This window comes from Drosophila nasuta, chromosome 2R (genome assembly GCF_023558535.2).
Source record: "Drosophila nasuta strain 15112-1781.00 chromosome 2R, ASM2355853v1, whole genome shotgun sequence".
Classification (NCBI taxonomy): domain Eukaryota; kingdom Metazoa; phylum Arthropoda; class Insecta; order Diptera; family Drosophilidae; genus Drosophila; species Drosophila nasuta.
The window spans coordinates 30,817,792-30,834,570 of NC_083456.1; the positions used below are offsets into that span (position 1 = coordinate 30,817,792).

The 16,779-nt window shown below is 37.2% G+C and overlaps 3 protein-coding genes across 3 annotated transcripts; all 3 read right to left on the reverse strand.

Annotated features, from left to right (window-relative positions):
• Nucleotides 1-54: 54 nt before the first annotated feature.
• LOC132784329 (10 kDa heat shock protein, mitochondrial) lies at nt 55-1,524 on the reverse strand. The gene is made up of 2 exons (XM_060789867.1): nt 1,424-1,524; nt 55-643 (listed from the first exon to the last, which is right to left on the reverse strand). The coding sequence occupies exon 2, from the start codon at nt 639-641 to the stop codon at nt 333-335; it is 309 nt and encodes a 102-aa protein (XP_060645850.1). The 5' UTR covers nt 642-643; nt 1,424-1,524; the 3' UTR covers nt 55-332.
• Nucleotides 1,525-3,423: 1,899 nt separating this feature from the next.
• On the reverse strand, nt 3,424-7,534 carry LOC132785044 (pyrokinin-1 receptor). Its single transcript, XM_060791007.1, has 4 exons — nt 6,248-7,534; nt 4,555-4,772; nt 4,348-4,491; nt 3,424-4,275 (listed from the first exon to the last, which is right to left on the reverse strand). The coding sequence occupies exons 1-4, from the start codon at nt 7,092-7,094 to the stop codon at nt 4,225-4,227; spliced, it is 1,260 nt and encodes a 419-aa protein (XP_060646990.1). The 5' UTR covers nt 7,095-7,534; the 3' UTR covers nt 3,424-4,224.
• Nucleotides 7,535-10,050: 2,516 nt separating this feature from the next.
• Nucleotides 10,051-16,618, reverse strand: LOC132786717 (F-box and leucine-rich repeat protein 13). Its single transcript, XM_060793336.1, has 2 exons — nt 16,258-16,618; nt 10,051-14,131 (listed from the first exon to the last, which is right to left on the reverse strand). Exons 1-2 carry the CDS (start codon nt 16,339-16,341, stop codon nt 12,380-12,382), a joined length of 1,836 nt encoding a protein of 611 aa, XP_060649319.1. The 5' UTR covers nt 16,342-16,618; the 3' UTR covers nt 10,051-12,379.
• Between the last annotated feature and the right edge of the window lie 161 nt (nt 16,619-16,779).

The window sequence follows — 16,779 nt, forward strand, 5'->3', positions numbered from 1 at the left end:
ACTGCCACACATGCTCAAGCCGCATGTTGCAAGTCAACAAAAACACCTTTTAGATTCATGCTTTCGAACGCAAAAGGGAACAATTGTTTATTATTCGTGTACTTACTAACTAAATGTTTATAATTGTATTGAATATTGTAATATTGGAATTGTCGCCGTTTCGTGTTTAGCTACCAAATACAACATTTCATCAATCATTTAGTTTCGAACGCAGCTGTCTTTTTTAACCTCTTTTGTGTGTGGTTGTGGAGATGCATTTAGATTCTTTTCCTTCGTGTATAGCTGTGTTTAGTGTATGGCGGCCTCAAACTCGAATATCGCTTGACAAACTCTTACTCTAGCTTAGCCAGAATGTCACCCTCGCGGAACAACACGTATTCACGCTTGTCATCCATGTCCACCTTGGTGCCTCCGTATTTGGGCAGGAGAACGCGATCTCCTTCCTTCACGGCCACTGGAAGATGACCAGCTCCGGCTGGATTGCGAGCTCCGGGTCCCACGGCAACAACGACACCTTCCATCTCCTTGGGAACGGACTCCTCTGGAAGAAGAATGCCACCAGCTGTGGTTGTCTTCACCTCAGCGCGCATGATCAGAATGCGATCCAGCATCGGAATAACTTTCTTAATAACGCTTGACATGGCTGCACAATAAAGTTTATAAAGGACAGTAAAAATAAATGTAGAAAAAAAAAAAAAAAAAAAAGTTAAATTTAGAAAAGCAAAACGTTTGGTCGCTCTATTGAATAATACAAAAAAAATGAAAATCGTTTTAACGATTTAAAAAAACAAAAAATATAAAAATCGACAAAATGTATTGGATCCTAAATAAAATAATAAATAATATAATAATAATAAAATAATCCTAAATAGTAATCGACAGCATTTTAAATATTAAAAAAAAAAAACAAAACGTCAAAAAATTGAAAAATCGAAAACAATGAGGCAAAACAATCTTAGAAAATTTAACTTTAAAAAAAATTAAATATAAAAAATGTAAAAATGACAAAAATGACCAAATGATAGAAAATCTGACAAAATTTTCAAAATAAAAAGAAAAAATAAAATAAATAAAGTATAAAATGGACTTTCCATCCAATTAAGAAAAGCGAAGATCTTTTGCTTAATTGAATATTAAAAAACTGAAATTCGATCACGAAAAAAAGTAAATTAAAATAAAATTCTCTAAATAATTCAAAAATATTGTAAAAATCTCAAAAATGTCAATATTACAAAATTAAAAATCTAAAAATTTTTTAATATAAAATTTGTATAAATCGACAACAATTTAAGTATTGAAAAAATTAAAAGAATTCTTATTTTATGATCACTTTTAAGGCACTTAAAAAAACATAAAACAAAAAAGAACTCAGAAAAGTAGATTCCTTTCTTTCTTGCTTACTTTAAAAAAATCTTTCACTCACCAAATTATTTTTGATTTTCTTATTTTTAGTTTTTTTTTTTTAATTTTAGGACCTTTCAGCTCTAACACCCAAAGCAGAATGAGTGTAAAAGCTTCTGTTGTTTAGTAAAATACAAATTTGCTGGCCTACTTGATTTACAACATTTTGAATAACATTTCATCAACTCCAAAGTCAACTGTGATTTGGGTTCACTCTAAAAAGTTGTCATGCCAAACAAAGTGTTTACATTCTTGTCGCAATTGCGTTTAAAGCAGCTTATTAAAAATGAATTTGTGTAAGTGAGAGTGGGTGTGTGTGTGTGTGTACGTGAGAGAGTGGGTGTGTGTGTGTGTGTGCAGCGTTGAGTGTGTTAGAAATAAGTTACTTGGCATTTACGCTTCTGTTCTGCTGAAATTCCCACGCTGCAAATGTCAGCGCCACCTGTTGGCACTACCGCGTACTAACTACTGTATGCGTGTGTGTGTGTTTCCTGTTTGGCTTCTTGCAGGCAGAGTTAATTCCCTCGCAATTTTTTCGCCCGCATTTTTTTCGCTTGGCGTTTTTTGTTGTTTATTTATTCTGTTATTGCTGCTGCTGCTTTGCTGGTTGTTTCTTTTGCTGTGTTGCTATTTCCCGACTCGCTCGTAAATCAAAATATTTCACACTTTCTACGTCATTTTGCGGGCGGCTTCTCTGTCAGTGGGTGTGTCTGTATGACATTCTCTCACTCTCTCCGAGTGTGTGTTAGTGGATCATTTCATTTTGCTTCTTTTTTGTGTATTATTCCATTGGCTTTTTGGTTTTTGTTCGTTGTACATTGTACGTGACGTACATGGAAACTTTTTATATACCCTAAGCGCAGCGTATATAATTATGATACCCTGTAAAAGTGAAGGTCACAACTACTGTCTACAAGTTACCTTTACTTACCATCAAGACTGAGCATTTTATAGCTGCTAAAGCCTTTTTCTCTCTCAAAAAGTTTCTTCTCTTTATCTCTCTCTTTTTTCTATCTTTTTCCAAAAACAAACTCTTATCACATCAATAGCAGACGTAATACATTTATGATTGAATTCGACGAATCAACAGAAACGTGCTCAAACACAGAAGAGCAATCACAGCGTTTGTTTTTCAATTCGCACTAAAATGTTGCATACTTTCAGGGGCAAGCATAACAAGTTGTTATATTAAGTATACGCACTGAGTGTTGGCAAGTTGATAAAACAAATTTGAAACTCCATTTTATTATAAATATTTGGTTTTTTACCATGAAATATAAAAATATACACAATATAAATATTTAAATTCCTTTCTCCAGGGTATTTTGTAGCCTTTAATTCGCTTTAAACGCTGTCACATCTGCTTGATACCAGTTTTTTGGACTTTATGGTGTTTATGGCATGCTGCGCTTTGGATTCCACATATCAAAATGACGCATTTTGTGTTGAATTTATGAGCACAGCGAGGAAGTACGCAAACACTCACACGCAGACGTAAGCAAACGCTGTGAAAAAGAGATGCAGTAGCTGAGGGTGTGAACCCAATCACACTTGCAAAACAAAACAACAACAAATAAAAAGGGAAAGCGTGTGGACTTTGTCTTGGGCAATCAGTCCATTTGTTTGATTGCATTTTCATACCAAATGCACTGCTTGGCACACATTACTCATACGTCGCGTTGGCAGTCCTTGGGCGATTATCAGGCACATTGATTAGACGTCTGGGGAGCAGAAGGAGGCGTGAACCGTGTGCATCATTATCATATTATTTATGCATGCAGTTGGCATTCACAGTTCCACAAATGCAAATCGATAAAAAAAAGATTGTTTTTGTTTATGCGCATTTCTTTGAAATCAAATCCGAATTTGCACTTTAATTGCGCTGACATCTTAAAGAGCCAAAAATAGTCAACTTGCCTTTGAAGCCTTAGCAATGCAATAACCAAATTACATTCTCTATTTATACAAGAATTTTATTTTGTTGTTCTTTTATTTGTTTACAAACATTTGACTTTACAGCAGACAGAAGCACTTTAAGCGACCCGCTTCAACTTTTTTTAGCTTTCCGCTCAATTTCCCCCTGGGTTGATGATTTTAAAAAAGAAAAACAACATCAATCAATCAATCATTTCTCTGCTTTGTTTGTCGAACAAACTTGAAAGCTAAACTTGGTTAAAGCTATTTTAAAACTACAATAATTATTATTGTTACAGTTTGTTCAAAGTGTTATACTTATGTTATTTAAAAAAGAGAGCATAAAATGAAATCACAGTTTTGATTAACACACGTTTCAATTATCGAGTGGCTACTGTAAATGGAAACTGTGCGAAAATAATTCAAAGTGGAACCTGTCAATTTCTTAGATAAATATAATTATCTAGATAGCTTTAATTGAATGCCTTCGGTAATTAATTATATTAGTTAAAAAAATATTTCATATTTTAATTTAAGAAATACACCGTAAAATAATTATACTGAGATGCGATAGACTAGCTCAAAAGAATTCATTACGGAACGGAGGGAAAATTATGAATATTAAATGCTTGATAATTGCAGTGTCTCAAATAAGTATAAATAATAATATATGTAAACGCTTTGGTAGCAGCAGCAAACAACAAAATCGAAACAATAATAACAACAAAAGTCAACAACAAGAACTAAGTGGAAAACAATGCGGCTAATGTGTGTTATAAACAAATGATAAATTAAAATAAATTAACACTAGGAAGCAGAAAACTGCACAAATACGATTCATAAATATCGATACGACGAGAGTTGCTCGCAAAATATAAATCAACTGCAATTAGTTTGCAATTGTTCAAATTACGAAACTAGTTGTGACTTGGCTTGAAGCAGCCGTTCGTTGAGAGCCGTCTACAAAAAAGAGAGAGAATGAATGAGTGAATGGAATATTACTCATACGCCGGGTGTGTGTCTGGCACTTACCTGCATGATCGTCGGCTTCGACTCGCTGGATTCACGTTGCGTATGCGTGGATGAATTAAGCGTAGCAGTGCGACGCAAGCGTCGCGATTCAAGTTGTCGCGAGTTCAGCGAGCCCTTCGAATACTTTTTGCCCAGCAGCACAGCCTAGAAATAAAAGAGAGAGAATGGGAATGAAAGTGAAATAAACAGAGAAAAGTTCTAACTCACCTTGAAGGCCTCTCGAAACTTGTTGCTCATCAGGTTGTAGAGCAGCGGATTGATGCAGGTGGAGAGATAGTAGAGCACACCAGAGACATATGTCATCACCGTGTAGAGGAACTCATGCTGATCATGCAGCTGGGCGCCACGGGCGGGCGCATAAATGGCAATCAGTCGCTGGGCGTGGAAGGGGGCCCAGCACAAAAAGAAGCAGATGACAACGGCAACTGTCAAATACACACAGAAACACACAAAACAATTGCAAATACTCTCATGAACTCAATGCGATGTCTGTCTGTCTGTCTTTTATTTCGGCACACACGCGCCTCATATATAAATGATACGACGAGGCGATAAATTGGCCAGTGAATGGCTGATTAAACGTGTCTGCTGCGGCCACTTGCTGTGCCCGCAGATAAATGCGGACACTTTGAGACACAGCCGGGTGGCCATTTGGCACATTTATGCATAATTTGTAAGCCTTTTTGTACCCGCTATCCAATTGGGTAGAAGGGTATTATAGCTTTGTGCAGTATTTGTGATTCCTGAAAATGCGATCCGACTAAAGTTGGCGGAGTTATTCAAGAAATTCTTCTGGTGTTATTTGCTTTGACTGACAATCTAGTATATTTTGCACTCTACATCAATATACCAAACCTATCCATTATTATAATTTTAGTATTGTTGCGGTATAATAATTTGGTATATTTTGTAAGCTCTGGTATGTTTTGAATGTAGTACTATATCAATATGGCAAAAATATTCTTTGGTATATTTTTAGTATTTGGGGTATAATAATTTGGTATATTTTGCACGCTTTGTTATGTTTTCAATGTAGTACGTTATCAATATACCAAATATCTTCTTTGGTATATTTGTAGTATTTTTGCAATATACTAATTCGGTATATATTATACCCTATGGTATATTTTAAATGAAGTACTATATCCAAATACCAAATATAGCTTTCGGTATATTTTTGGCATTGTATGGTATATTAATTTAGTATAATTGTGGTATTTTGTGGTATATTTTATACGTTATGGTATATTTTGAATAAAGTACGATATCCAAATATCAAATATATCTTTCGGTATACTTTTAGTATTTTTGTGATATATTAATTTAGTATAATTGTGGTATTTTGTGGTATATTTTATACGTTATGGTATATTTTGAATAAAGTACGATATCCAAATATCAAATATATCTTTCGGTATACTTTTAGTATTTTTGTGATATATCAATTTAGTATAATTTTGGTATATTGTGGTATATTTTATACGTTATGGTATATTTTGAATAAAGTACGATATCCAAATACCAAATATAGTTTTCGGTATATTTTTAGTATTTTTCTGGTATATTAATTTAGTACAATTGTGGTATTTTGTGGTATTTTTTATACGGTATGGTATATTTTAAATGAAGTACTATGTCAAAATACCAAATATAGCTTTCGGTGTACTTTTAGTATTTTTGTGGTATATTAATTTAGTATTTATAGTATTTTGTGGTCTATTAATTTGGTATATTTTAAGAAGTATGTCATAGTGAATTTCTGTGTGTTTTAAGTATTTTTGTAGTATATTCGTTTGGTATATTTTACGAAATATAACACATTGATTTGCTTTTATTCAAAATACATAGCGGGTATCTCATAGTCGAACACACTCGACTGTTGCTTGGTTTGATAACTCACCCAGCATCCTCAGCACTCGACGCGTGCCATAATGATTGAGGCGTCCACGCACCGAGCTCAACTGCGGCCCAGTGCCAGAGTAACGATAGAGTATGGTATCACTTTGCACCGCTTTAAGTGGCTGGGGACGTCGCTGAGTGCCAACTGCGCCTCCGCCGCCAATGACACTCGAGCGATAGAGATGCAAACCGATGAACAGATACAGCACCAATATAATTGACATCGGAGCAAAGAAGAAGATGAAGGTGGACAGCTGAAAGGAGTGTTGGATGATCACACGCACCACGACACACTTGTCCACACCGGCATAATTGTTGATGCCAAACTGCGCTGCCTGAGGAATGGCCGTGAGCACGGCCAGCAGCCAGATGAGCACAATGATGCGAATGGCGCGACTTAGTTTGCTCATTGCCTGACCGAGAAACGGATGACAAATGGCCATGTAACGCTCCACGGTGAATGCGGTGATGGTGAGCACTGTGGCATTTGCTGAGGTCTCGGCGAGAAGTCCACGACCAATGCAAAAGTATTCCCCAAAGACATACGGATACTTGGACCAGATGAAGTACATCTCTTGGGGTACACCAGAGAGTAGGAGCATGAAATCGGAGATGGCCAGCGAGAAGAGATAATAATTGGTGGCTGTGTGCATGGAGCGATTCTTTTTGATGACAATGCAGGTGCTGATGTTGCCGACGACGCCGGTGAAGAAGATCAGGCAATAGACAACGGTCACGGGTATCACAATGCCAAGCGAATCACGTTGGGGGCCAAGCAACTGGGCGATGGCAGCTTCGCTGAGATTGCTCGCAGTTGGCGTCGTCGGAGGAGGAGGCGGAGGCGGCATGTTGACTGTCTGTTTGGAATTTCTCGTTTAGCGCTTTGTTTATATTTTTTCAAAATTTCCACTTGCTAGAATTCCGATATTGGATTTTGATTCGCCGTTTAAAACGTTGGGCAATGTCTCCACTGCCTCCTCTATGCTAATTATTATAATTTGATGTCACGACCGACGAAAAATAAAACAGTAGTAACAGCAGCGATAGCAGTGGCGCATTCCCAGAGACCGTTTCGCGTCTCTCCACACGCAACATATATCTCAACCGTACCGTACACGGAGTAGAACCCCGCTCCAGACAGACTAACGAACTAACTGTCTGCTGTGTGGTTTCACTTGATTACGAGTATAACCGCAAAAAACTCAACACGTATTCAACATGTTCAAGATGGAAAGTTGAAAAGTTCAGGTGTGTGTTTTGTCCCGTGTTTATATATATGTGGGTTATAAATCTTATATCCGTACCGCAATCCGAACCGTACGCCAGCTCGCTCTGAACCTGTCTGATAAGCAGCGCGCGACAATTCCATTCAGATTTCTATCTCTGCTGCTGTTGCTGCTGCTGCCTCAGCTGGCGTCGCTGCTGGTTGACATGTGCATGCTCATAAGTATTTCGCTCTCAGCTTGATTTTGTTAGTGACATTTTCATTTTTGTTCTGTTTTTGTTGCTTTGGCAGCCCCCCAGCCAAGAAAAACAACGACGAACAGAAACCCCAAAAAAAAAATTGAGGAAAATTAAACGGCGAAATAAGTTTTGGCGAATGCGTTTTCACATTTCCACATTTCCACTTCCTCTCGTGACAGTTTTGTGGCTGATGAGTGACATTTTCCCTTGCCCCCGTCATATATTCATTCATTTATTTTATTTCGTTTAGCGCCACACACACACACACACACACACACACTAACTAGCTCCTCAGTGTCTTTTCCAACTACCTTCTCCTCTCCTCAATTGCTGTTGTCAAAATGCGTGCGTTGCCTTCGAAATAGTCAAACACACACATGAACACACACCCACACACACACACTCACACCCATTTGGTGTGTGTTCTTCCCCGTTTGAAAAGCTTTGAACTAACTTTGGCAAAGTGCTTGCACGCGTGCTTTTTTATAAAGCTCTGTTTAACTAAGTGCAACCGCGCCTCTTTTTATACCCGCTACCCATAGGGTATTAAGGGGTATTATAACTTTGTGCCGGCAAGAAATGTATGTAACAGGTAGAATGAGGCATGTCCGACCCTATAAAGTATATATATTCTTGATCAGCGTCAACAGCCGAGACGATCTAGCCATGTCCGTCTGTCCGTCTGTGTGTCTGTCCGTCTGTCCGTATGAAACACTGGATCTCAGAGACTATAAGAGATAGAGCTATAATTTTTTTCGACAGCATTTGTTATGTTTGTTTAGTTTGTTTCAAATTTTTGCCACGCCCACTTCCGCCCCCGCAAATAAAAAAAAATCAAATAACAAGCGTAATTTTAAAGATAGATAATTTTGGTATATACAATAATTACTATAGTATTTATGATTCCTACTTACTAGGGGACTTAGTTGCTTTGGCTGACAATCTGGTATATTGTGCCGCCTATGGTGTATTTTGAATGCGGTACTATATCGATATACCAAATATACCATTTGGTATATTTTAGTATTTTTGCAGTATATTTGGTATATTTTGAGAATAATACCGCAAGATATATTGCCATTAATCAAAATGGGTAGCGGGTATCTCACAGTCGAGTACACTGGACTGTAGCTTTTTTACTTGTTTTTTTCTTAGTTGCTTAGTTGCCTACTCAGATTTATAAAACGCAACTTGAAATGTCTTGAGTGCTCTACAGCTCTCAGGTAGCTGAAGCGACACTTGCAGTTGTGTGGACACACACTTCGTTCATGCGATGAAATACGTGCTGACATTGTAAGTGAATTGCACTCTAAGCAATTCAAATGCCTTTACAGTACTTAACTTAACTGAAGAAAGCGGTTGCAATCGTGTGCAGCCAGTTTATGGAATGAAATTAACGATAATGAGAACTAAGTGAATTAACTTGATTTAAGGCAACCAGATAACTACGTAAATTATTACTATGCTTGGTTGATAAAGCAGTGTATAATAAGTAATAGAGTTATAGCACTAAGATTCCATTTGAGTTGTGTGTTTGTAATGCAAAATAAATCATGGATCTTAAGGTCATGTTAAATAACATATAAAATATCTTACTTATCCTTTTCGTATTGCTTTTTTAATCCATAAAGTTTCAAAGTTCGACAGTTCTTTATAACATATAATGTTTAAAGATCTATGAATGTTATACACAATGATATATTGTATTTGTATTTCTTTTTTATATTCTAATACTCAATTCAAAAAATAAAATACTATTGAAATAGTTCTAGAGCTGATCAATTTTACTAGTATCTAAATTGAACGAAGTTTATGCAATTAAATCAAATACTACTTGAGTTTTGATTTGAGTTATGTGTTTCCAATGGTAATGAAGTTATGGACCTTAAGATCTTATTAAATGTCATATAACATAACCTGCGCACACTTCACATATGTTTTTTTAATTCATAAAGTTTCCAAATTCCATAGTTCTTTCTAAGGATAATGATCTATACATGTTTACACATTAAAATAATTATCTTGTAGTAAATAAAAAACCATATTTAATTCTAATTCTCGATTGTTCAAAAGCTGATCAATTTACTAAATTCAAACAAATTTTTAGTGATGATATATAAAATTAAATTTATCTTTCTTTCTCAACTACAAATACTACTATTCCATTTGGTATTTATAATGTCATATATAAACAGATCTGATATGAAAATACTATCGAATAGTTCAAGAACTGAACAACTTTCCCACTCTGCAAATTTTGAAAAATTGATGCTATGAAATATACAATTAAGTTAATTCCTTCTGAACCACTTTTAAATAAAATACAACTTTGTTGTGCGACATAAATTTTATTATATTGTATACTATATTATATGAGTTGTATATCATATTAGTTGGTAAAACCATTTGTAGGATTAAGGACAACTTAGAACAGATAAAATCATCCTTTTTAACACATGTAAAAACATATTGCAAAGACTACAATTTGAATATATACGTGTATACATTATTTTTTATATATAACTTGGTAAAATTAAGTAAATATATATCATTAAAACACTGGACACGTATTCAACCAGCTATCCCCGGTGACTGAGACCGGAACTTATCATTTTATGGATTCATTCTTACCAAAGTTGAAAATATTTCCATTTAATTTTGGTAATGATCAATAATATAATATTAGAGAAATCTCCAACGCTCTACAGTATTAATTAGATACGCTATTACAATACTTATTAATGAATATCTGTGTGTGCCTTATATGTAAATACTTTGTTGTAATGAGATTATGCAATATAAAAATAAAGAAAATGAGATTCTTATCCTACCAGCCTCCTTCGGAAATCAAATTTGATTCGATTTATAAACCTCTTTCTGTAGATCAAGTTAGATTAATGATTATATTGATTAAACGGTCGCGATTTCCCAATCCGACGCACATTTTATATTGGCATACTTTTTGGCGCAGTTTCAGAGTGTTTGTGGAATTGAGAATCGACCTTTTATATGTAAATATTATAGCCAAAACTTGGGCAATTACAATACGGAAATTTGTAATATGGCATTGTATATAACTATTTCTAGATTGATATCTGTTTCTTCTCAGCTTTCATCGACAGATCTTGAGTAAACTCGTATAGACATTGAACACTCAATTAGTTTAGCAATGGCCGGCAATATAGTGATGATATCTGTTATATATCTGAGTATATATATGTTATATAATCGTATATTGTATGTGTAAATACTTGTAAGTGTTTCAGAGTAGCTATCAAATGTCTATTTTAAAATGTTTCAAACTCACAAAGTCTTAGTCAAGCTCGTTAAGTTGTCTAGTGTTTTCTTTTTTTCTATTTCAGATTCAACGTTAATCACATTAAAAGAGATTATCAATTGTAAATCTATACGATATTAAGTAAATACTCGTAATGCATAGCTGCTTGGTGTTTTCGTTAAGGAATCTCTGAATAGGTTGCTTGAAATATGTTTAGTTCCATTTTGAATTGGGAGGTAATTGAAGTACATTTCATTTTTTGGCTTGTATTTTGTATTATTGTTTGAGTTGAAAACCTTAAGTCGACTTAACATAGTTACAAATTATAGTTACATTAGGTCTAAAAATAATTCTATGATTTTTCACCTCGTTATAACAAGAGTTTCTCTCACATTTTGAACTTTTATAGCAATAAATAAAACATAGTTAACACAAATAATACGCTAGATGTATGGCTACGCTTCGTTAAATTATAAATAGATTCAATCATATTGCACTGCTCCTGCTTCTTCTCTTGCTTCTGCATCTGATCTGGCATCCGTTCTTTCAATATGCACCTTATGCTCCTCTCTGTCCAATATCTTTTCCATTATTCAATATGCTCCTTAGGCTTCTCCATCATCCGTCCGATATCTTTTCCTACTTTCTATATGCTGCTCCTCATGTTCTCTTTATTTCTTCGTTCTTTCATTTCTACTCCTTACATTAATTCATTTCATTCCATACCTCTGATCTTGATCCAATTCATTTTGATCCTCTGACGAGCCTTTTTATTTTCTAATAAATCTTTGCCTCACTTTCTATTCGTCCTTACTATCTTTTTGAATTAGTAAATTCATATTTTACTTCTTCATTTCCTTCAACTCCTCTTGGCTTTACTTCCTGACTTCCTTCTTCCCTTCTTTTACTTCTTTTCCTTCTTTCAACTTTTCTCTTTCTTCATCACTCAAATCTCAGCTCCATATCCCAGTTTTGACTTCTCATTTACTTCCTCCACATTTGGTGCTTTTCTTCATGATTAATTCCTAGCTGCTTTTCTTGTATCACTTTCAATTTCTCTTCTAGCTTCTTTCATTCAATTACCTTCACCTTCTTCTTTAATTATTGGCTGCTTTTCTCGAATCGTTCTCAACTTATTTTCTCTTCTAGCTTCTCTCATTCAATTTGCTTCACCTTCTTGTTTAATTCTTGGCTGCTTTTATCGAGACGTCTTCAACTTCTCTTCTAGCTTCTCTCATTCAATTCCCTCCACGTTCTTCTCCTATTCCTTCTTCTCCTTGAACACCGTGCCACTCATACCACAACCTCTATAATCTCCGGTTCGTCCTCGTCGTCGGTGCCCCAGCCTGCGTGCGGATTGTTGTCGTCTAGTCAGTGGACAAGCCTCTCCTGCTATAGCATCACCTGCTTCAGTTCTGGCAGCTCCTTGGCAAGCATCTTCTGCGCTGCCTCGTGATCCAGGCCATCGATGCTGCACGCCACCAAATCCCGCAGATTGCGCGCCTCCTTGGCAATGTGCTGGAAAGCGCGAAGCGTCAACAACGAACAATTGCTTATGTTGAGACTACGTAGACGCTTCAGATTGCTGACAGCCAGATGCACAGCTTCATCATCAAGCAGCGAGCAGCTGGCCAAGGAAATCATTTGCAGTGCAGGACAATTGACGCTGACTGCAGCAATTCCCTTCGTCTCCAATCGATTGCAATAATCTAGAGTGAGGCTGAGCATCTCAGGCATTTGAAGAGCCTTCTTCAGCATGCGATCCGTGATGTTGCGACAACCGCGAATGCTCAACTTCCGCAAGCCACGAAGTCTAGAGATGGGAAACGGTTGCTTGCCAAAGCCAATGAAGCCATTATCCGTAATCTTGACGCAATAATCAATTCGCAGCACACGCAGCAGCGTTTGATGTTGGAAGATGGTGGCCAGAGTTTGATCGGTGGTTGCCTGTCGACAGTTGTCCAGGCTGAGCTTGCGCAGATTGGGCAAACGCTTGAGCATGGTGCACATGGAAGCCTCGTCGATGAAGCACACATCCTCCAGATACAATTCCTGCAGCATATAATTCGTCTGCGACGTCAATCCTTCCACCAATCCTCTTCCAGTCAGAGCACGACAATAAGCCATAGTTAACGATTGCAGGCAACCGCTGAGTTGCCTCAAAGCTTGAACGCAACGCACGTCGAGTTGCACGCAGAACATGAGATCGAGGGAACGAAGAGTATTGTGCCATTTGCTGGCCACACGCAAAAGCATTTCGTTGGTCAGCGAGAGCATTCCAGTGAGATCGAGTTGCTGCAGCTGCGCCGTCTCCGGTATGGAATCGAGTATATCATCGAGCAGAACTAGGTGACAATTGCCCGAGAGCTTTAACGTGCGCAGTCGATTCATCTGCTCAAAGGCGAGGCACCAATCGGTTGTGTCGATGCCCGGCGAACAGCTGAAGAAGATGTCAACGCACTCCAAGGTGGCCGCATGATCGTACAGCACTTGCAGCAAAGCGCTCTCGTTATTCCGACGATACTCGAACTGAAGATGACGCAGTCGCACTTTGTTCTCCATGCGACGCAGCTGCATCAGCATCAGCAGCTTGAGGGAGGAGTCGAGACTAACGCCATCACACTCGAAGCCATTCAGATGCAAGAACTGCTTCATATTGATGCCATCGATGCTGACACTCGTGTCCTCCAAGAAACTCGTTGTGGCAATGCGAAGTATCTTCAGGTTGGGCAACTTTCCATCCATATTGCGAAAAACCGGCGAGTGTCGGACTTGCATGTCCTTCACCTCGGGTCCCACCATGCGAAGAAATTGCTCCAAGTCTTTGCTCTGCGTCAAGTTACGCAACTCGAGATACTCGAAGCTCAGATAGGAAATTCCGCGCTCCACATGCGACTTCATTTCCTTCAGATTCTCCTTAGTGACAATCACTTTCGCTTTGTTGAGAAAGTAACGACGATTGACCAAATCGCGACAGCGCCATGAAACCAAACGCAACTGCTGCAAATCCAAGTAGGATAAGTAAGACATGATCTCGATCCACAGATCATTCGGCAACTGTTCGATGTGTGTGCCAGTCACTTCGGCTTCTTCTTCGCCCGCAGCTGCAGCTGTCGACGCCATCTCAAGCTCCGCTTTTGAAGCCTGCAATTAAAGAAAACTATTTAGTTGAGGTGGCAGGGAACTAAAATTATGTGATAACAAACTATTGTTATGGCGCTTCAATAAACATCAAATTAACCAAGTACGTCATACAACGAAAGACTGATGGACTAATGGGATCACAAATAGTGATCAGTGCAGGAAATGTATCGTGTCGGGAGTTAAGGAAACACTGGAACATCTTCTTTATCTTTTCTTTATCTAGCGTTACCCGACTTCGGCTGAAATACCTTGAATCGCTGTGTCTAAACGATATTCGTGACGTTTCACAGCTACCTCCTAGGATGCTCATGACTTTAGCCAAAGATGCATCCATACTGTGCGGCTTCTGAGAGGAAGCCAACATATACCGGTATAGCTACGGACCTTTATTGACTTTATTGTCGGTTATACCTAAACATAAACCTAGCCTATTTGAGCCAATCCCATAAAAAGCTGAGACACTTATAAATTGCTCTTTGCCATTAAAAATTAAATCGTATCAAGACAAGTTATTGATTAGGTGTCAACCGAGCTGCAATGATTGCATTTCAAATCAACTGCACTTGTCGTTTTTAGTCACACATTTAGACAGTCTCTTTCTCTTGCTCCCTTCCCTAGACAACCGCCCTCAAACATATGTATTTATGTGTGTGCGGTCTAAAATTAGACACCAAGACACAGCTGCCACAGTTCAGGGAATTCGGTTGCCAGGCAGCACCATTAAAAGAGTCCAGAATTTCCTGCAACTACCACGCAATACGAAGTGAGTGCTCTAAAATGCAATTTAACCCACGCAACTCCCACTCGACTGGGTGCACTTAGTAATTCATCCTGCCAGACGTGTTAGAGAGCTGCCCACATAAAACCCACTTAGCTATTAAGCCATAGGGAGCTCTTCAAACAGAATTAGAATATGTAAGTATGTAGCGTCGTACTTATTTACAGAAAACTTTTCATGGAAGGAACTCTTTATGCCAAGTGTAATTGAAAAAATTATATTCGTTATTCAGAAACAGTTTCACTTCATGGAAGGAAAAACTCTTTATGAAAAGTGTAATTAAGAAAAATTATATTCTTCGTTATTCAGAAACAGTTTCATTTTATAGAGGTCTGCTTATGAAATTTCATAAAAGTATGAATGAAAAGCACCTGTCTCTTAAAATCAAGGAAATACTCAATATAGAATAGTTGTTATTGAATTTGCTATATGAAATGAAGTGATCTATTAAAATCAGAAATAATGCAGAATACTTCTTAATGAAGTTTAATACACTTGATGTAAGTTTGATAAAGAATTTTCGTTTGAATATTGTGAAATGCACTATTAAAAGCTAAACTAATACAGAAAATTCTTCAATGAAGTTTAAGAATATTTATAAAAATTGGAATAGAAAATACTAAAATAAGTTTCATAGAAGAAATTAAAGTTTGCTTATATAATTCAATATAAATTAATAATGTGAAATACTAAACACAAATCAAGTGAAATATCCAATATCTTCAATAGAGTTGAATACACTTTAACAGAAAATCAGCTTTAGTTTGTTTAACTTTGCTATTCAAATTTAATAAAATTCGAAGAAAACACCGAAAATATTAGCTTAGGGTCTCCTTCAGTATCAAATATTGTAAACTAATAATATAGAATTTAATATTTTCTCAGATTGTTCTTAAATTATATAAAGGTATCTTTTATTATAGCAAATTGATTGCAGAGCCAAAGTATTTCAGCCATCTCAGGAGGTTCAGTTAAAGAAAATGTTATCAGATAGCTATAGCAGTATTAGCAGATATCATTTGTCCCACGCAAACACTATTCGTTAATGACCAATTAATGTCAGGGTGTTTTCGACCACTGAGCACCGCAAAGGGGTTAAATGTCAGGCGGCTGCCGCTGTTACCCGAAATACAGGTGATAAAAAGCTGCAGCAATGCAAACGACGGCGACGCTCACGCAGACGCCGAGTGAGGTTTTGTTTACTACTCTGCACTCTTACACGTAGAACACATATTCATGCACTTTAACCCGCACAACACCCACACAGATGCAATTTTAGATGAGAGCTCACTCGTTCACATGTAGTTGTTGATTGCCATCAGACCGTGTCAATGAGATTTTCACTTACCTGGGACTCGATGCTCCTGTCAAAGAATACGATTCTGCCCCGGTCGATCCGTACAATTCCGTTTGTCGTTAAATTATTTCCCATGCAGACAATCAAACGCGTCTCATTTGTCGATTAATGCATGAATTTCGTTTATCTAATTTGCAGCACCCTCAAAGTGCGCACTTTTCATCCGCTTTTCCGCACAATTTCCTCCGATTTATTGCGCGTTATTAACTCGCTCGATATCGTTTCTTGAATTTCTCAAATATTTATTTGGTTTTCAGTTATGATTTAATTCTAATTCGACAGCAACCTGCTCGCAGCTCGAGTTTCAATTTCCAAATAACAATGACACGACCACGCACAGGGCACCAGACAGCAGACAACACACAGAACACAACACACAGCTAACACAGCTGTGTATCTAATAATGAAAATCAAACTGTCAGATACATTTGTGCAACTCCGCAGATAAATGCTTCCCTAGCAACGCATGCTCTCCTCTCTCGCTCTGTCTCTCTGTCACTCATGCGTTTCTTA

Bases quoted from the DNA above. Each gene is read 5' to 3' on its own strand.
- LOC132784329 (XM_060789867.1), bottom strand. From the start codon at position 641: ATGTCAAGCGTTATTAAGAAAGTTATTCCGATGCTGGATCGCATTCTG.
- LOC132785044 (XM_060791007.1), bottom strand. From the start codon at position 7,094: ATGCCGCCTCCGCCTCCTCCTCCGACGACGCCAACTGCGAGCAATCTC. The intron at 4,773-6,247 runs GTGAGTTATCAA...TGTATTTGACAG, and splicing joins TCGAGTGCTGAGGATGCTGG to TTGCCGTTGTCATCTGCTTC. The intron at 4,276-4,347 runs GTAAGTGCCAGA...TCTTTTTTGTAG, and splicing joins CGAAGCCGACGATCATGCAG to ACGGCTCTCAACGAACGGCT.
- LOC132786717 (XM_060793336.1), bottom strand. From the start codon at position 16,341: ATGGGAAATAATTTAACGACAAACGGAATTGTACGGATCGACCGGGGC. The intron at 14,132-16,257 runs GTAAGTGAAAAT...CTTTAATTGCAG, and splicing joins ACAGGAGCATCGAGTCCCAG to GCTTCAAAAGCGGAGCTTGA.